The sequence below is a fragment of the Podarcis gaigeae genome, assembly GCF_964106915.1.
Source record: "Podarcis gaigeae genome assembly, chromosome: 10".
Taxonomy (NCBI): Eukaryota; Metazoa; Chordata; class Lepidosauria; order Squamata; family Lacertidae; genus Podarcis; species Podarcis gaigeae.
In genome coordinates this window covers 95,109-115,329 of record NC_139686.1, presented here as the reverse complement: position 1 = coordinate 115,329, position 20,221 = coordinate 95,109, and the positions used below count along the sequence as shown (strand labels likewise).

The 20,221-nt window shown below is 49.2% G+C and overlaps 2 protein-coding genes across 3 annotated transcripts in view; both read left to right on the top strand.

Annotated features, from left to right (window-relative positions):
- PPP6R2 (protein phosphatase 6 regulatory subunit 2) overlaps window positions 1-20,221 on the top strand; it is a 221,538-nt gene that overhangs the window by 137,405 nt on the left and 63,912 nt on the right. The gene's annotated exons all lie outside the window — the stretch shown is intronic.
- LOC310826050 (uncharacterized protein) lies at window positions 1,754-19,514 on the top strand. Of its 2 annotated transcripts, XM_083700533.1 has the most exons (5): window positions 1,754-1,900; window positions 2,499-2,788; window positions 7,015-7,141; window positions 9,344-11,307; window positions 18,344-19,514. In XM_083700533.1, the coding sequence occupies exons 3-4, from the start codon at window positions 7,108-7,110 to the stop codon at window positions 10,903-10,905; spliced, it is 1,596 nt and encodes a 531-aa protein (XP_083556659.1). In that variant the 5' UTR covers window positions 1,754-1,900; window positions 2,499-2,788; window positions 7,015-7,107; the 3' UTR covers window positions 10,906-11,307; window positions 18,344-19,514. The 2 variants fall into 2 exon arrangements, with proteins under 2 accessions (XP_083556659.1, XP_083556658.1); XM_083700532.1 differs by lacking the exons at window positions 1,754-1,900; window positions 2,499-2,788; window positions 18,344-19,514 and having other exon boundaries at window positions 7,014-7,141; window positions 9,347-11,072.

The window sequence follows — 20,221 nt, the reverse complement described above, 5'->3', positions numbered from 1 at the left end:
CAGACTCTGGGGTTGTGCGCCCTTCTCACTTAAGAGGCCCGGGGCCAGCGCTGTCCGGAGACACTTCCAGGTCACGTGGCCAGCGTGACATCACTGCTCTGGCGAGCCAGAGCTGCACACGGAAACGCCGTTTACCTTCCCGCTGGTAAGCGGTCCCTATTTATCTACTTGCACCTGGAGGTGCTTTCGAACTGCTAGGTTGGCAGGCGCTGGGACCGAGCAGCGGGAGCGCACCCCGCCGCAGGGATTCGAACCGCCGACCTTTCGATCGGCAAGTCCTAGGCGCTGAGGCTTTAATCCACAGCGCCACCTGCGTCCCTGGTCTGCCATAGTCAAAACAAAAAATTCCTTCCAGTAGCACCTTAAAGACCAACTAAGTTAGTTCTAGGTATGAGCTTTCGTGTGTATCTGAAGAAGTGTGCATGCACACGAAAGCTCATACCTAGAACTAACTTAGTTGGTCTTTAAGGTGCTACTGGAAGGAATTTTTTGTTTTGTGTGTCTCTACGTCTCTGATGTTTACCCGCAGAGGTTTAGGTTGAGAGTTCTCCTTTACGGGCTCCCTTTCCAGGCTGACAAGCTCGACAGCAAAGGCAGAAGCCGCCTTCTTGATTGTTGGACTCGCTATTGGCAGAGATGGAGAATGTGGGGGCTGCGGTCCCGGGTGCCTTTTTTGAGGGACCCCACGACAGGCTGCGGAGACAACTTGGTCGAGGGACGGCCCGAGGCCGAGGCACCTCGCTCTTGCCCGGCCAGGCGCGACCCAGGGCGCAGCGGGCTCCCCCCGTGCCCCTCTCCCCTGGGGTCTCGCCTGCTCCAGCCCCAGAGCCCGTCTTGGCATGCAGGGAAGAGACAGACAGAGGATTGCAAACCCTGGTTTAGCCAAGCAGTCCAAGTGGCTCCCGGATTGTGGTCGCGCCTCCCCAGAGACTCCGTCCAGTCCTTCTTCCCCTGCGGGTTCCCGCTTCTGGCCGAGATGCCGCTCCTCTTTCTGGCCAAGGGAGGGAAGAGCTCGGAACCCAGTTATTGGTTCTTGTTTTCTTTTTGTTCTTGTTATTTTTTAAAATAGTGCTTTATTGAAATTAACACAAAAAGCATACAGAATTGTCCAAAAAGGCAAAAAAGAGAGAGAAGATAAATATTATTACATTACATCACGATATGTTCTTCTTTAATTTCTATTGACTTCCTGTCACCCCACCATGAATCCACCACTTGATCTATCTGTATATTTCTGTTTTATTTGGTTAAATTTCATCAAAATTATGAAATCTTCTAATTATCCATCATACCGTGAAAGCCATTCAAAGGCTGCCACAGACATCATATTATGACAATAATCCTTTAAATCTTTTTTTAATACATATCCCATTTCCTAATGAACGTTTGATCGGAGTGACCCCTCATTTTGTGTGTGGTTCTTGTTAAGTCTGCTGTGTTTTTATTTTGCATTTCTTTCATTTTTCAATTCACCTTTATTGGTTTTTAAAAATAGAAATAACTTTCTTAACATAAAATCAAAGTTTCCGTGTCTTGTTGCTGTGCCTGTGTTTCTAGATCATAAGAAAGGAAAACCAAGAGAGCTTCTTGATCCTTCGACTCGATCACCTTCGCCTTCCCTCCTCGTCTGACTTTCCGGGGCGGAGCTCGGCGCGCCCGGCTTGGCAAGGGTTACGGTGAACGGGGCGGGATTCCTAGAGAGGACGGGAAAGGCAGGCGGAGCCGGAAGCCCAGCCCTCCGCGTCTCTTCCGGCTCCGGTGAGTCTCTCTCTTTGCTCCCGGGAAGCGGGCGGCGGCGGCGGGGGAGCCTGGCCGCAGGGAGACGCCTGCCGAGGAGAGGAGCCGGACTCGGAGGAGCTTCTTCCCCCAGCAGGGCTGCCGAGAGTTGCTTCTTTCCTTGGCCTCTGGCGGGAGGGCGGGTGGTCAAGAGAAATTGCCCTTCTTCCCCTCTGGGGGATCCAAGAGCCCATAGAGAGACCTTAAGAGGCTTCCCTCTGGATGGGTAGGAGAGAAGAACAGAGGCCAAGCAGAGGCTCTTGAGGCGCAAAGGGGCTAGCAAGCCTGATCTTGATTGCTCTGCTGCAACTGGGTCCTCGCTGCCACACGCAGGAAAGGAAAGGAGGAGAAGGAACCCAGAACAATGGCGCGCAAGCCACCCTGTAGATCAAGACCACCCCCAGAAACATCAGACACACATCACAGAAAAGGCGGTCTAAAACAAAAAATTGAATGTTGATTTTCCTGTTTGCCAGGTTATCTGATTGCCTTTCCTGATTTGTCTTTCCTGATAGTCTGTCACCCATTAAAATGCTGATTACTCAATTCCTGAGACAATGGGAAGGCTCCCTGACCCCCCCCTCCTTGCAGGGAAAACATTTGGTCAGTTTGGGAATCAAAATGGTTCCAGGTTGGTCTTCCTGCGCTGATCTATGTAGGTGCTTGGTTGGTACACTTATGAACATTACCCTATATCTAAGACCTCAAAATTCCTATCACAGGTGTTCCATAGGACGGGCGCCACCGCCGAGAAGTCCAGCCACTGCCTTAGCAGCCCTGTTTCCTCCGGGCCTTTTCTTCTGACAAGGTCCTGCAAGGCAGTGGAGGTGTAGAAGGAGAGTTCTCCCCCTTTCCTCCACAGCACTTGCAGAAACCAGCTTCTGGGCCGTCAGACCCGCGGTTGGTCTTGTCTGCTGAATCTGCTGGAGCCTCTCTCCGTCCACTCGGGAAGTCCCAAATTCACGGAGGGTTCAAGACCCACTGGTTTCCCTCACCTGCCTTAGCTGGCCAGGTGAAGCCATTCCCGGGATTGTGGCCCCTGTCGCATGCTGGCAGCTGCTAGAAGGCATGGGCGAGAGTTGGGTGCAGGGTAGGCACCAAAGGTGGACCAGGTACCCCAGAAGGAGCATGACGGGTCCCCTGCCAGAGGTTCTGCCCCTCCCCTAATACCCCGCACACCCTAGAACAAGGATCATAGGAATAACCGAGGATACAAATAAGTCTTTGATTCTTCTGAGTCCTCATGTTATTTGTATATAACAAAAATAGCACAATAAATGTGCAAGAATATCTTCAGCATGTGGTTTATTACTAGTGGTCAATATATGAGTTCTTGGTTCGTGAATTGGTTTAAACAGAAACAAAACGGCATGTTGTGGAGGCTTTAGGTGAGATTCCTTCATTGCACGGGGTTGGACTAAATGACCATCAGGGTCCCTTGCAGCTCTGATTCTATCAAATGGGAGATAGGATAGAACAGATGTCAGGACTGCCTCTAGGTCCCAGCTCACAGAGGACCAACGCCCGGTTGATGTAATGTACAAAAGTCTTTATTGAAGTTTAGTTTCCATTTCAGACCCCAGAGCGCGCAGCCCTACGTCTAGACTCTAGATCGGCGAAGTCCCCTCTGAGTCACTATCCCTTCCGCACCAGTTCAAGATCCTAGCCCGGCTCCACCTCCTGCGCTGTTCCTTCCTCCTCTGGGTCCTTCTGCCCCCTGGGGTTTCCTCCTTCCTGGACTCTTCTGATGCTGACCCCCCTGAGTCTTGCCCTTCCTTCCGGCGGGCTTTAGGACCTGGCTCCCTATCCGGGCTCCCTGCTGTGCCGCTCGCCTGTACATTTGAACTTGGCGCGCGCGCCCAGCCGGTAACCTTCCTCCTGACCGTTTCCCCGCTCTCCGATGTGGGCGTGGTCAAACCTGACTCATCTCCTCTCGCTGGTGGTGAGAACACTGGTCCCGATTCCTGGGACTTCCCCTCCCTACTGCGCTCTGGTGGGGAAGCTGGTCCTGATTTCCAACTGCTGCTCAGGGAGTCCCCGCTGGCCCCTTCCTCCTGGGGTTTGCCCCCTGGAGCCCCCCTTGCCCTGGCCATCGGCGCTCCCTTCTGTGAATCTTCCGATTCGCTGGAGAGGCTCGTGGAATGACTCTGGCCACTGTCACTGCCTCCACCCCACTCGGATTCCTCCTCACTCTCCATTTGCTCCCCCTCCTGTGTCTCTGCTCCTGAACCCCTGACAACAGAGTTAACAGATAATGTTCTAGGGCTGGGTGATGTCTAGTTTTCAACATTGTAATATATCATACCGATATATCACAGTGTCTGAAATAAGCATGGAACTGTGGAGAAGCAAATGAAAACTAGCAACTGCTACTACTTAGGGGTCTAAAACGGATACATTTTTAATTACCTTTAGCATATTGTTGCAGCAGTTATTTAATAGGACATATAATTTTTAAATTAGCACATTTTCTCTAAAGCTGTAGAAGTAATAAGTAGCATAGATATCAAAGGTAAGGTAAGAGAATGTTCCCGCCAAAATTAATTACATTACTAAACAAGAAAAAAACAAATTCTCTGTCGCACTTTTAGATGTTAAAATATTATTCACTATTGAGTCTTAATTGAATTTATATATACATCCCACAACACCAGTTATTTGATTGTTTGCTAATTTTTCTTTATAAACCAGTTCAAACTAGAAAGAATGGACAAAATTTCACCAAACAAAAATGTATTAAATAAAATGCATATTGTCAGGGGTTCAGAAGGAGAGACACAGGAGGGGGAGCAAATGGAGAGTGAGGAGGAGGAGTACGAGGGGGGCGCAGGCAGTGACAGTGGCCAGAGTTATTCCACAAGCCTCTCTAGCGAATCGGAGGACTCACAGAAGGGAGCGCCGGTGGCCAGAGCAAGGGAGATTCCAAGGGAGAAACCTCAAGAGGGAGGGGCCAGCGGGGAGTCCCTGAGCAGCAGCTGGAGATCAGGACCAGCGTCTCCACCAGAGCGCAGTGGGGAGGGGGAGTCCCAGGAGTCGGGACCAGTGTCCTCACCACCAGAGGGAGGAGAGGAGTCAGGTTTGGCAACACCCACATCAGGAAGCGGGGAAACGGTCAGAAGGAAAGTCACCGGCTGGGCGCGCGCGCCAAGTTCAAATGTACAGGAGCGCGGCACAGCGGGGAGCCCGGGAAGGGAGCCAGGTCCTAAAGCCCGCCGGAGGGAGGGGCAAGACTCAGGAGGCTCCGCGTCAGAGGAGTCCAGGAAGGAGGGAACCCCAGAGGGCAGAAGGACCCAACGCAGGAAAGAGCAGCGCAAGAGGTGGAGCCGGGCTAGAATCTTAAACTGGTGTGGGTGGAGCAGTGAGTCAGAGGGGACTTAGCCGGTCTAGCGTTAAGACGTGGGTCTGCGCGCCCAGAGCTTGGAAATGGAAACTAAACTTCAATAAAGACTTTTGTATATAATATCCACTGGGCGTTGGTCCTCTGTGAGCTGGGACCTAGCGGCAGTCCTGACACATATATTTTGCCAGGCCAGGAAAATTTGCATTTTGGTGTTCTCTGGCAACTGAGAGACACACAGAAGGGGAGAGGGGAGGAAAGAGGCTTGAACAACAGGACAAAGTTTATTTTATTTTATTAACGTAAGTAATAGCCTGAGAGGAGGGATGTGGGTGGCGCTGTGGGTTAAACCACAGAGCCTAGGAGTTGCCTATCAGAAGGTTGGCGGTTCGAATCCCCGCGACGGGGTGAGTTCCTGTTGCTCGGTCCCTGCTCCTGCCAACCTAGCTTTTCGAAAGCACGTCAAAGTACAAGCAGATAAATAGGTACCACTCCAGCAGGAAGGTAAACGGTGTTTCTGTGCACTGCTCTGGTTCTCCAGAAGCGGCTTAGTCCTGCTGGCCACATGACCTGGAAGCTGTATGCCTTCTCCCTCGGCCAATAAAGCAAGATGAGCTCTGTAACCCCAGAGTCGGTCACAACTGGACCTAATGGTCAGGGGTCCCTTTACCTTTGATAGCCTGAGAAGTAATAACCCCATTTTCTTTTTCCATTGGACTAGCTGCTGCTTCCAAGAGAGCTCCGACTGAGGGCAGCAGCCGTTCAAAGGACAGGGCTGGGCAGCAACCAGGAAAGGGCTTTGGGGGAGGCAAGGAGGAAAGGGCTTCTTGCTCTGGCGAGGCCTCTGGCGAAAGTCGGGGATCAGGAGACGCCTGCAGGCAGACCCTGCCTCCTGAGAGAGCCTAGAGAAGGAGCGAGGAAGGGAGCAAGGGGCTCCCAGCAAGAAGCCCAGAGCCGCCTCGGACCAGCATCTCCCTCCGCCACCTACCAGCCTGGCACGTGCATTGAAAAGAAGAAGCTCACTGTTCTTGAGGAAAGTTCCGGGATGGCTGCTTTCTTCAGCACCTGCTCTTCTGGTTTGCTTCCCTTGCAGGAGGCAGGGAAGCGCTGAGGTGGCAGAGCAACAGGGGCGGCAGGAATCACGAAAAGCAATGACCAGCTTCACAGTTTTCCCCACATGGTTACTTTTTACATAGGGCCAGCTCGCATTGTGATTTATGATATATTGCCACGTTGAGTGCTATGAAACTGTTACCATGATGTGGACTTCAGGCTGGTTTTGGATGATGTGCCGATATATCACCCAGCCCTAGTCTGGAGCCCTTGTGGTTGTGCTTAGATGAAGTAAGAGTAATGGTGGAACGGATTCCCTCAAGAGGTGCTGGGCCCCTTCCTGGGAAGCTCTGAAGCAGAGGCTGGAGTGCCATGGATGCTTTAATTGAGATTCCTGCATTGCAGAGGGTTGGACAATAATCCTCAGGGTCTCTTCCAAGTCTGTGATTGTATGTCACTAGTATTATTTATCAGTTGTTGTAGTTTTATTTCAGTATTGATTGTTGAATGCTAAATTGGCTTCTAAGCAGTTGACAAACAAAAGTAAACATTGGTCAGGGCGCACCTGATCAGCTCCATCAATTGCACAATGAGGGTTCTCCCCTAAAACAGCGCACAGGGAGAAAAGAACACAACGTGGAGCTCTAGCCAGTTACACAAAGATTTCCATCATTAAAATACACAATAAAATTATTCCATTAAAATGTTAAATAAGCATTTTAAAAAATTAAAATGTGCAGCAAAACAATCCCATTAAAACAACGCAGCAAAGAACAGGCAGAAAACAACAGAGCAAAGTATAGTAGATAATTTTTATGCTATCTAAGACGAAGACCTTTTTCTTTTAGGGTGCAGTGTGTTTTGAAGATGTAGCTACTTGTTTCACTGATGAGGAGTGAGCGTTGCTGGATCCTGACCAGAGAGCTCTGCCTAAGGAAGTCATGGAGGAGAATCAGGGGATCATGGCCTCTCTTGGTAAGGCTCCGTTGGATCATAATATCTGTTTTTAAATTCAAGACATTTATCTATGTGATGAACTTCCCACCTACAGAATCTGGGATTCTAACACCCCACCAGCTTACCTTGAATGGAAAGCTACCTACCGCTTTTCTGTGAATATTCTTCCTCCGGTTATGCCTTTTTAATCATGATCAGGCTGAACTTCCTAGGCCTTTTAAAATATAGACTGCAGAGTTGATGGGGAAGTGGAAATAGCTTTTGTCAGGTTTTTTCTTTTTGCTTCCATCAGTTTTTGGTTGACCAAAGAGACAATTGACATTGGAGATGGAGTGGATTTCATGAGCCAAACAAAATCCATCCCAGGAACGAGACAGACTTTTCAAATCTCAGGTTCCTATAAATAGGTCAGTGAATGCCAGTCAAAAAAGGCAGTGAACCCTGGAGTACAGAGCTTCCCAAACTTTTCATGTTGGTGACACATTTTTTAGACATGCATCATTTTGCAACACAGTATATTGGTACATCAGGTTAAGTACTTAATTCGTTCTGGAGGTCCGTTCTTAACCTGAAACTGTTCTTAACCTGAAGCACCACTTTAGCTAATGGGGCCTCCTGCTTCTGCCGCGCCGCCAGAGCACGATTTCTGTTCTCATCCTGAAGCAAAGTACTTACCTGAAGCATTACCGTATTTTTCGCTCTATAACACGCACCTGACCATAACACGGACATCGTTTTTAGAGGAGGAAAACAAGGGAAAAAACATTCTGAATGAAACAGTGGATGTATCATTTTTGTGCTTCATGCTGTGGCCACAGACATGTGATCTGATGGTGAATTTGGGGTGACCCAATGCAAAAATCCTGAGAATCCCTGTGGATCCATGCTTTGTAACCACGTTTTTGCACCATTGCAGCCCCAGGCAACAGTGGGTGTGTGATTTTTGGGGGGCAGCCTGTAGCCATGGACATGCTATGTGCTCTGATGGTGAATTTGGGCTGACCCAATGCAAAGATCCTGAGGATCCATGTGGATCCATGTTTTGTAACCACGTTTTTGCATCATTGCAGCCCCAGGCAACAGTGGGTGCATGATTTTTGGGGGGCAGGCTGTCGCCATGGACATGCTATGTGATCTGATGATGAATTTGGGGTGACCCAATGCAAAGATCCTGAGGATCCATGTAGATCCATGCTTTTTAACCACGTTTTTGCACCATTGCAGCCCCAGGCAACAGTGGGTGCGTGATTTTTTGGGGGCGGGCTGTAGCCATGGACATGCTATGTGATCTGATGGTGAATTTGGGGTGACCCAATGCAAAGATCCTGAGGATCCATGTGGATCCATGCTTTTTAACCACATTTTAAGTGGGGAGGGAAGGAAAAACACAGAATGGACAAGGAGCACGAGAGGGGTGTGCAGAGAAGCAGCTGGCTAAGAATGCAGGAGAGGGGTATAACGGGAGGGAGGAAAGGAAGGCAAAAGTTTTCCCTCACCTACCCACCCAAGCCAACCAGCTCTCTCTCTCCCTCCTGCATGTTTTCAGCAGCACCGGAGCACAGAGACGACACTCTGCTTTCCCCTCTACTTGCCTGGAGGGGAGGGGCTTTCCCTGCTCTTTGTTCCGTTTGAGCAAACACAGCAAGGAAACAGGAGGATGGGCAGTAAGACCCTGAGGCAGAATGCAGGAAAGCAGCCGCTTCCTCTTTTCAGGTTTCCCTTCTCTGAGACGCGCGATTTGATTTTTGCCTGATTTTTTTTGCCATTTGGCTCCAGGGACCACACATTCGCTCAATAACACGCACAGACATTTCCCCTTCCTTTTTAGGAGAAAAAATCTGCGTGTTATAGAGGGAAAAATACGGTATTTCTGGGTTAGCAGAGTCTGTAACCTGAAGTGTATGTAACCTGAAGCGTATGTAACCTGAGGTACCACTGTAATTCAGTTTTGCATCATTTCACAACACAGTAATTCAGTTTTACAAGCAACTAACCCCTTTCCAGCCCCAGGAGGAGCGTGGGGTGAGTTTGTGCGAAAGAGCTACATACTGTAGTTGACCCGCTAATATGTCGCAAAACACAGTTTGGAAAGCTCTGTAGTAAGACCTCACGACTAATGCCCTCAGTTCTTCCTTTATCAAAAGTGTTCATTAGCATTGTTCAATAATTTGGGGCTCCATTTCTTCCTGAGGCTCTAATCAGTTTCTCTCCTCGTTGCAGAAGGTGATGAATTGGAAATAAAGAAGGGAGGCCACCACAAAATCTGCACAGTGGAGAGGCCGTGTGGAGCGAACTTCCGCCAGAGCTCCCATATCACTTCCCATCGAATAAATCCTACTGGGGAGAAGCCCTATCAGTGCTTGGAATGTGGAAAGAGCTTAAGTAGTAAAGCAAGACTCTTTTCCCATCAAAGAATTCATACAGGGGAGAAGCCCTATCAGTGCTTGGAGTGTGGAAAGAGCTTTCGTGTGAGGACCCATCTCATGACCCATCAAAGAATTCATACAGGGGAGGAACCATACCAGTGCTTGGAATGTGGAAAGAGCTTTAAAACAAGTGCAAATCTCCATCGACACCAGAAAGTTCACATTGGGGGAAAACCTCACCAGTGCTTGGAATGTGGAAAGAGCTTCCGTGAGAAGGCCCATCTTACAACCCACCAGATAATTCATACAGGGGAGAAGCCCTATCAGTGCTTGGAGTGTGGAAAGAGCTTTCGTGAGATTACCAATCTCATGACCCATCAAAGAATTCATACAGGGGAGGAACCATACCAGTGCTTGGAATGTGGAAAGAGCTTTAAAATTAGCGGAAACCTCCGTGAACACCAGAAAGTTCACACTGGTGAAAAACCACATCAGTGCTTGGAATGTGGAAAGAGCTTCAGTAACAGCAGCTACTTCACTTCCCACCTAAGAATTCATACTGGGGAGAAACCATATCAGTGCTCAGAATGTGGAAAGAGCTTCCGACAGCGGTCCAATCTTTCAGCCCACCAGATAATTCACACAGGGGGGAAACCATATCATTGCTTGGAATGTGGGAAGGGCTTCCGTGTGAGGTCCTCTCTCACAGCACATCAAGTAATTCATACAGGGGAGAAACCATATCAGTGCTCAGAATGTGGGAAGAGCTTTAGCAATAGCGCAAACTTATATCGGCATCAGAAAATTCACCGTGGGGAGAAACCACATCAGTGCTTGGAATGTGGGAAGGGCTTCTGTGAGAGGTCCACTCTCAAGGCCCATCAAGTAATTCATACAGGGGCAAAACCATATCAGTGCTTGGAATGTGGAAAGAGCTTCAGTGTGAAGGCCAATCTCTCAGCCCATCAAAGAATTCATACTGGAGATAAACCATATCAGTGCTTTGAATGCGGAAAGAGCTTTAATACAAGCACAAACCTCCATAGTCATCAAAGTATTCACTGTGGGGAGAAACCATTTCAGTGCCAAGAGTGTGGAAAGAGCTTTCTGCGGAAGCACGGTTTCACTTCTCATCAAACAATTCATACAGGGGAGAGACCATTTCAGTGTTTGGAATGTGGAAAGAGCTTTAAGACAAACGCAAACCTCCATAGTCATCAAAGTATTCACCGTGGGGAGAAACCATTTCAGTGCCAAGAGTGTGGAAAGAGCTTTCTGTGGAAGCAGAATTTCACTTCTCATCAAAGAATTCATACAGGGGAGAAACCATTTCAGTGTTTGGAATGTGGAAAGAGTTTCAGTCGGAAGGGCAATCTCTTGACCCATCAAAGAATTCATAAAGGAGGGAAACTATAGGTTAAGGGTTGTTGTTTTACATCTTTTTTGGTTTTTCTGTTGATTTACAACCACCCTTTTCATACACGTCAACATACACTATAAATAATTGAAATCTCTCAACATTCCACCATTGAACATGTATGCATAAACAAAAAATAAAATAAATATGTTACTTATCTACTGAACATTGTTACTTTGTTTGCATTGGACGTCCTTCCACGTCTTACTAGGGTCCATAGAATTCTTTGTTGTATGCCTTTCCAGTTGTATCTAACCTTCTATTTACCGTTTCTACTGGTTATCTTTACAAGAGTCAATCTAGCCCAGTCAAAAAATTTAAATCGCCGCAGTAATCTTTCAGATATTTTAAAAAATTACTCTAATTGCTGTTAACTTTTTGGTACTCTTGGTCTCTTAACTGTCCTGTCAGCTTTTTTTTTATATATAAATTTTTATTAAGTTTTTCTTTAACAAATAATTTTGACAACCATGTTTACCAATTTACAGTTTTTGAACTTCCACCAGTACCTCCTTCAATTATCCATTTTTCATATCTTTACACATTTTCTATGTAGTATTGCCGATTTGATAATAACCTTCCATCTCAGTTTCTTTCTTACAATATACCTTGGTTTATCACAAAGCCTCTTTAAAACCCACTAGTGTTGTCTGTTCATCACATACAGTTTTCAGATATTCTGTAAACTTTCCCCAGTCCTCAATGAATTTGTGATCTTTCTGATATCTATTTTTTCCAGTCATTTTATCCAATTCTGCATAATCCATAAGTTTCATTCTCCACTCAGTCAAGGTCGGTAGTTCCTCTTGTTTCCATTTTTGGGCCATTAGTATTCTTGCCGCTGTAACTGCATATTGAAACAGTTTATAATCACATCTTTTTATCTCTCTTCCTGTTATTCCTAACAAAAAGGCTTCTGGTTTTTTAACAAACGTATTGTCAGGGGTTCAGGAGCAGAGGCACAAGGAAGAGAGGAGATGGAGAGCGAGGGGGAGGAATCCGAGGGGAGCGTAGGAGATGACAGTGGTCCGAGGGATTCCATGAGCCTCTCCAGCGAATCGGAAGATTCACAGAAGGGGGCACCAGTGGCCAAGGGTAGGGGGTTCCCAAGGGGAACGCTCCAGGAGCAAGGGGGCAGCAGGGACTCCCAGAGCAGTAGTTGGAAATCAGGACCAGCTTCCCCACCAGAGCGGAGTGGGGGGGAAGAGTCCCAAGCATCGGGGCCAGTGCATTCCCCACCAGGGAGAGAAGACGAGACAGGGCTGACCACGCCTCCATCGGAGAGTCGGACAACGGGGGGGGGGAGGTCAGATCCGGCCAGTGTCCCGGAAGGGGGGAGCAGTGACACAAGTAGTGTGGCGGTTAGGAGAAAGGTCACTGGGTTGGCGCGAGAGGCAAGTTCAAATGTACAGGAGCGCGGGACAGCAGAGAATGAGGATTGGGAACCGGGTCCTAAAGCCCGCAGGAGGCAGGGGGAGGAGCTAAGCGACTCAGCGTCGGAAGAGTCCAGAAAGGGCAATGCCCCAGCGGGCAGGAGGACCCAGAGGAGGAGAGAGCAGCGCAAGAGGTGGAGCAGGGCTAGGATCTTAAACTGGTGTCAGAGGGGAGGAGACTCAGACGGGACTTCGCCGATCTAGAGTTCAAGACGTAGTGCTGCACGCTGTGGCTTTGAAATGGAAATTGGACTTTAATAAAGACTTTTGTACATTACCACAGCCTAGCGTTGGTCCTCTGTGAGCTGGGACCCAGAGGCAGCTCTGACAGTAAGTCCCGTCTCAGTTTAAAACCTCGCAACGTGAGTGGACGCAGCGAGGGGCGAAGATTGGTGCTTCGCGAGCTCACGAAAGCAGGACAAAATGACTACTGAAGAACAAATAGCAACCCTGCGAAACGCAGTGACACAACTTAACGCGGAAATATTAGCATCCAGGAAGAGGGAAGACGACACAGCTGCTGCCTGCCAGGATCTGCGAACCAGGTTGGAAGTGTTGACTAAATGGGCTACCGGGACCCAGACCAGAGGGGATTGGGCTGGGAAAGAGAGGAGGGAGCCTTGTGTCTCATTTCGATGGGAATTTGCAGCAGTATCCTAACTTCAGAGCAGACGTGGTTTATGCGCTAAAGTTGCTGGAGAAGGACTTTAGAGATGAGCAGGAGAAAGTAGGCTTCATAATAACTCATCTCCATGGAGAAGCTAAAGCGTGGTTGCGCAATCTCTGGAGAGATAAAGATCCAGCCCTCCAAAATGCGGATGCCTTCATTAAAGCGATGGATGCGTGCTTTTTATCAGAGATTGATGTAGATATCGCCAGAAAAGAGATACATGGATTGAAACAAGGCAGAGCCACTGTAAGGCAATATCACTCCCGCTTTTTTGCATTGGTCAACGCGCTGGGATGGGAAAAAGATTCAGCTGCCGTCAGGGACCTGTTCTGGGAGGGGTTGAACGGGGCTGTGAAAGACGAAATTGCAAGGGGGAGAGACCCCAGACCACTAAAGACGTGGTCCAGAGAGCGCTGACGATTGGGGTGCGGCTGGAAGAACGTCCTTGGAGCAAAGACGAAGGGCGTTGGGGACGCACGCCAGCGAGAGCACCTCCCTTCTTTCCCAGGGAAACAGCGCGCGCTCAATCCACGCCTCCGCTGGGAGGGGGAGAGGAGCCGATGGAGATAGGTGGTGCCAAGGCTCAGTCAGCAGCCAGAGCCCTAACACCGGGAGCAGTCAAAGCGAAGCCTCCTAGAGGGAACAGGAAGTGTTACATCTGCGACAGTGCTCAGCACATGGCAAAAGAGTGCCCCCAGAGGCTCCACAAGCACACTGCAGCCTCAGCGACAGTAACAGAAGCAGTTCAGCAGAGAGAACCACAGCAGGGAAACGACGAAGTCTGGCTGGAAGCAGAGCCACTGGGGCCCAGCCAGACGAGCCAGTGAAGCAGTCCCCAGGAATATTACAGCCCACAGACCCCCTCCCACCCAAACCAGTGGTGCAGCTCACCGCAGCGCTCCAGCTTCCCAATGGGCTCACCAAGGAAGTCCCTATTACCATTGACTCTGGTAGCAATGCAGACTTTATAGGAGTGGATTTCATCAAGCAACATAGCATAGCGCTCCTGCCTGCCACGATGCCCCTGAAAGTAGTGACAGTCGATGGCAGAGAATTGCTGGGGGGACAGGTGGTACAGCAAATGCCGCCAATGGTGATGCAAATTGGAAATCACCGCGAAGTCATCAGCTTCAACGTCACCCAACTGTCGGACACCCCCATAGTGTTGGGCATGAGTTGGCTGGACAGGCACAGTCCGGCATTGGCATGGTAGAAGAAGAAGAAGAAGAGTTTGGATTTGATATCCCGCCTTTCACTCCCTTTAAGGAGTCTCAAAGCGGCTAACATTCTCCTTTCCCTTCCTCCCCCACAACAAACACTCTGTGAGGTGAGTGGGGCTGAGAGACTTCAAAGAAGTGTGACTGGCCCAAGGTCACCCAGCAGCTGCATGTGGAGGAGCGGAGACGCGAACCCGGTTCCCCAGATTACGAGACTACCGCTCTTAACCACTACACCACTACACCACACTGGTACCAGCGCCAATTGACCTTCGGCTCCTCCTATTGCGCAGCGAACTGCATACGGCCTACCCAGGAAGATGAGGGGCCAGAAGATGGACCGCAGTTACACTTGGGCATGCTGCAAGCAGTACCCGACAAGTACAGAGGGTTTTTGGAGGTCTTCTGCGAGAAGGAGGCGGACAAACTACCTCCCCACAGACCGTACGACTGCAAGATTGACCTCCTGCCGGGGGCGACGCTGCCGACTGGAAAACTGTATTCCATGTCTGAAGACGAACTGCAAGAGCTCAGGGAGTTCATAGATCACAACTTGAAGCGGGGATTCATCCGGGAATCCAAAGCAGTGGGGGGCAGTCCTGTGTTCTTTGTGAAGAAAAAAGACACGCCCCAAAAGAGGCTGGTAGTTGATTTTAGAATTTTAAATTCGAAAACCAAGCCCACGGCGTTCCCGATGCCCAAGATCGACGACCTTCTCGCGACGGTGCGGAAGGGACGCATCTTCACCAAGTTGGATCTACGAGGGGCGTACAATCTTATACGCATGCGGGAGGGCGACGAGTGGAAGACGGCCATGTTTACGCCCTTGGGCACCTATGAATATAGAGTTATGCCGTTTGGTTTACAAAATGGCTCCCACTGCTTCCAAGCCTTCATGCATCACGTGTTAGCGGGGCTCCTCTACAAGAAGTGCGTCTGCTTCCTGGACGACATTCTGATCTTCTCGGAATCGCAGGAGGCCCACAAGAGAGATGTCAAGGAAGTCCTGCAGAGACTACGGGAGCACAGACTTTACACCAAACTGGAGAAGTGCCAGTTCGACATGACGGAGGTGGATTTCCTGGGCTACAAGCTGTCCGACAAGGGACTAGCCATGGACAGCGCCAAGGTCCGCTCGGTGCTGGACTGGAAAAGCCCGCGCAATCGGAAGGAGGTCCAGAAGTTTGTCGGCTTTGCCAACTTTTATCGCAAGTTTATCAAGGGTTTCGCTATGCAGACGGCGGCCATCACGGACACCCTCAGCTCCAAGAAGAAGAAGTTCATCTGGACGGAGCAGGCGGAGCAGTCCTTTCAGAAACTCAAGCGTCTCTTCGCGTCCGAAGAACAACTACTACATGTGAACCCCAGCAAACCCATGAGGGTTGAGACGGATGCCTCCGACAGAGCCGTGGGGGCAGTCCTGTTGCAGCAAGATCCGCAAGGGGACTGGAGGCCGTGCGCTTTCTACTCCAGGAAACTCAGCAAGTCGGAGCAGAACTACACCATCTGGGACAGAGAGTTGCTGGCCATTCATGCAGCCTTCAAGGCGTGGTGGCACTTCCTCATCGGAGCCAAACACACAGTGCAAGTTCGCACGGACCATAAGAACCTGGAGTACTGGCGCACGGCGAGGTTCCTGAACCAGAGACACATCCGCTGGGCGGAGTTCTTTGCGGATTTCGACTTCAGGATTGAATATATCCTGGGAGACAACAACATCATGGCTGATGCGCTTTCCAGGAAGCCGCAGTATCTCGAGGAAGCAGCACCGGTGGCGGCCAAACACATTTTCGCACCTAAAGCGTGGGCATGCGCTTCGGCCACCGTGGACCTGGAAGCAATACGTCGCGCGCTGCGAACGGATTCCTTCGCACGTTCCAAGATGGAGGAAGTGCGCAGCGGCACAGCGAAGGACGACGAGTTCCAGATACGCGAAGGACTGCTCATCCGCAAGGGGGCCATCTACGTGCCGGGAGACGACCTCCGCGCGAGAGTACTGCAACAGTTACACGACGCACCCAGCGCCGGACATTTCGGCAAGGACAAGACGGTGGAATTAGTAGCCAGGGACTTTTGGTGGCCCAAGATGCGGAGAGAAGTCACGGATTACGTCACTAGGTGCGACACATGCCAAAGGGCCAAGCCAGTACACAGGCCGCCGGCGGGACTGTTGGAACCGCTACAGACCCCGCTCGAACCGTGGGAGAGGGTGGCCCTGGACTTTGTCACTGATCTGCCCAGCTCGAGGGGCAAAACAGCAGTACTCGTGGTCGTGGACATGTTCACCAAGATGGCCCACTTCATTCCTTGCGCGAAGGTGGCCACAGCGGAACAGACAGCCAAGCTGTTCATAGACCACGTATTCAAGGTGCACGGCCTACCGCGGTCTATCCTGTCCGACAGGGGGCGCCAGTTCATCTCGAGTTTCTGGCAAAAGCTGATGGGCATCCTAAACGTCAAGGTCAACCTAGCGTCGGCAAGACACCCGCAGACCAACGGACAAGCGGAGAGGGTCAACGCCATCATGCAGCAGTTCCTGAGATGCTACGCGAACCAGCAGCCCTCGACCTGGGTGGACTACCTGCCGCTGGCCGAGTTTGCCTACAACAACACGAAACACGTCTCCACGGGGGTGATACCGTTTTACCCACATCGGAGAGCGGGGAAACGGTCAGGAGGAAGGTTACTGGCTGGGCGCGCGCGCCAAGTTCAAATGTACAGGCGAGCGGCACAGCAGGTAGCCCGGATAGGGAGCCAGGTCCCAAAGCCTGCCGGAAGGAGGGGCAAGACTCAGGGGGGTCAGCGTCAGAAGAGTCCAGAAAGGAGGAAACCCCAGGGGGCAGAAGGACCCAGAGGAGGAAAGAACTACGGAAGAGGCGGAGTAAGGTTAGAGTCTTAAACTGGTGTCTAGGAGGCGGAGACTCAGATGGAGCTTCGCCGGTTTAGGTTTTAAGACGTGGAGTTGCATGCTGCGGTTTGGAAATGGAAACTAATCTTCAATAAAGACTTTTATACGTTATTACTGACTAGCGTTGGTCCTCTGTGAGCTGGGACCTAGAGGCAACTCTGACAATAGGGTATGAGGGTTTTGGGGAAAACATCACAACTGGAGAGAGACCTGTTGGAGTGTTATGTAAAAGTGTTGTCTAAAATGTACAAATTATTATTGGATTGAGAGACAATCCTGCACTCACCCCCACAACACTGGAGCACCCAGAACCCACTCCAGAAGAGGGGGAGGGGGGAAGGGGGGGCTTCGAGGGGGGGATGGATGTCAGGGGTTCAGGAGCAGAGGCACAGGGAAGAGAGGAGATGGAGAGCGAGACAGGGCCGACCACGCCTCCATCGGAGAGTCGGACAACGGGGGGGAGGTCAGATCCGGCCAGTGTCCCGGAAGGGGGAAGCAGTGACACAAGTAGTGTGACGGTTAGGAGAAAGGTCACTGGGTTGGCGCGAGAGGCAAGTTCAAATGTACAGGAGCGCGGGACAGCAGAGAATGAGGATTGGGAACCGGGTCCTAAAGCCCGCCGGAGGCAGGGGGAGGAGCTAAGCGACTCAGCGTCGGAAGAGTCCAGAAAGGGCAATGCCCCAGCGGGCAGGAGGATCCAGAGGAGGAGAGAGCAGCGCAAGAGGTGGAGCAGGGCTAGGATCTTAAACTGGTGTCAGAGGGGAGGAGACTCAGACGGGACTTCGCCGATCTAGAGTTCAAGACGTAGTGCTGCACGCTGTGGCTTTGAAATGAAAATTGGACTTTAATAAAGACTTTTGTACATTACCACAGCCTAGCGTTGGTCCTCTGTGAGCTGGGACCTAGAGGCAGCTCTGACACGTATATTTAAACATCTTTTTCAATTCGTTGTATATCATTTCCCAGAAACCCTTTACCTTCTTACATTCCCACCACATATGAAAAAATAAACCTTCTTTTTCTTTACATTTCCAACACTTATTACATGTTTTATACATTTTTGCTAACTTTACAGGTGTAATATACCATCTGTAAACCATTTTCATAATATTTTCCTTTAACGCCGTACATGCAGTGAATTTCATATTATCATTCCATACCTTTTCCCAATCATCCAATTGTATATTATAACCAAAATCTCTGGCCTAGAGAACTGCCCTGTCAGCTTATCCATCTCCACATATTCCATCAGTTTCGCTTGCCAGTCCCTCTTCGTTGGTATTATTATTATTATTATTATTATTATTATTATTATTATTATTTGGTCTTCTTTCCAGTTTTGTGCTGTCAATACTCTTGCTGCCGTGATGGCGTACATAAATAACTTCTTCAGCTCTTTGGGGATCTCATCCCCAATGATTCCTAGAAGGAAAGCTTCTGGCTTTTTTTGAAATGATAATTTAAACATCTTTTTTTAACTCATTGTAGATTGTATCTCAGAATTCTCCTATTTTTTTACATCACCATACATAATCCATTGCTCCTACTACTTCGTTACATTTCCAACATAACTACTTCATAATGTGATTATGGAACATTCAGAAAGTATAAAACACCTAAGGTCAATAGATTCATCAACTTAAAAGGCAAATATATCAGAAAGATGCTTACTGAAGATTAGTTGACATATCAGCTTCTGTGAATTGCGTCATCAGACAAGCATTTCCACATTACCCAACAATTTTTTCACAAACCGCAGGCAGGCTTAATACCCCCCCCCCACCTATTGTATGTGGTCTATTGTTTATTGAAATATGATTGTTGGTATACCTGCTTTTCCAAAAGCCTTTCAAAATTTTGAACATATTTGTTTGCCAGATTTTCATGTTTTGACAGCAGATGTCTTTATATTGCTCGGGGTTGTCATGAAGGTGTAGTATGAATGTTAGGCCCAAAAGAAAATGGAGAATTCGCAAAGCATGATATGCTGGCAAATGAAGCGAGAAATTAGTTTGATCAAAGAGGAATGTATGACTGTGGTGTTGTTTACTGAAAGCAAAAAGCCCCAGACAAAAGCAGGGAGGAACTGGCAATGGGCCACGGACATGAGATAAAGGCCTAGGACACACTGTATGTTCTGAGGTGCAGCTGCAGAGGCAACTTGGTGGTGGTCCAGGAGGAGAGCAGAAGAGAGCGGGGAGATTCAATCTAGCGCTACAGCTCGACACCCACAGCTCTTGTGTGAGGCACGATCAACCCACGTGAAGGGCCTTGTGAGTATGGGTGAATGAACTGTGGGTGTCTGAACCTCTTGGTACCAATGTATTAAAGTATACCTGACTATGTGAAATAAATGTTGCATGAAAGGTGTGTAAACCCAGATCTGGTCTCCAACATGTCTTATTGAAAGTCCTATAGCATATGGGATATCACTTGTCTCTCCGGATTTCAAAAGAACCAAGTTACCACGGTTTGGTGACAGGGCCATATTGGAAAGCTCACGATGTCTCGAACACATAGACTGAGGAGCGCTTTCATCTCCAGTCCATGTGAAACCAGTTCCTCATAAGGCTTAGCTTCCAAACCCTTGATCATCTTGGTTGCCCTCCTGTGCAGCTACAAATGGTGGAAAATAATTTAGAGGAAAAAGAAGAGGCGATTGCAGGAAAAATATTAGGGTCTGTAGAATACTGGAGAGCGAGGGTGAGGGAGGACTCACCCAATTTATCATCAGTTTCATTCTGTGGATTTTGATTTCTTCCCTGAAGTGTTCAGTACTGAGAACACTATCAGATTTTTAAAATACAGAATTAAGGATCTACCTCACCATGCATGTAAGGGAACTGAAGTTTGATTCGAGTGTGATTGAAATTTACCAGGGTACTTGTATGGAAACTTGAGAAAGTGCAGATATTCTTAGGCATATACTCTGGCCTCAAATGAAGTCATAGAATCATAGAATCATAGAGTTGGAAGAGACCACAAGGGCCATCGAGTCCAACCCCCTGCCAAGCAGGAAACACCATCAGAGCACTCCTGACATATGGTTGTCAAGCCTCTGCTTCAAGACCTCCAAAGAAGGAGACT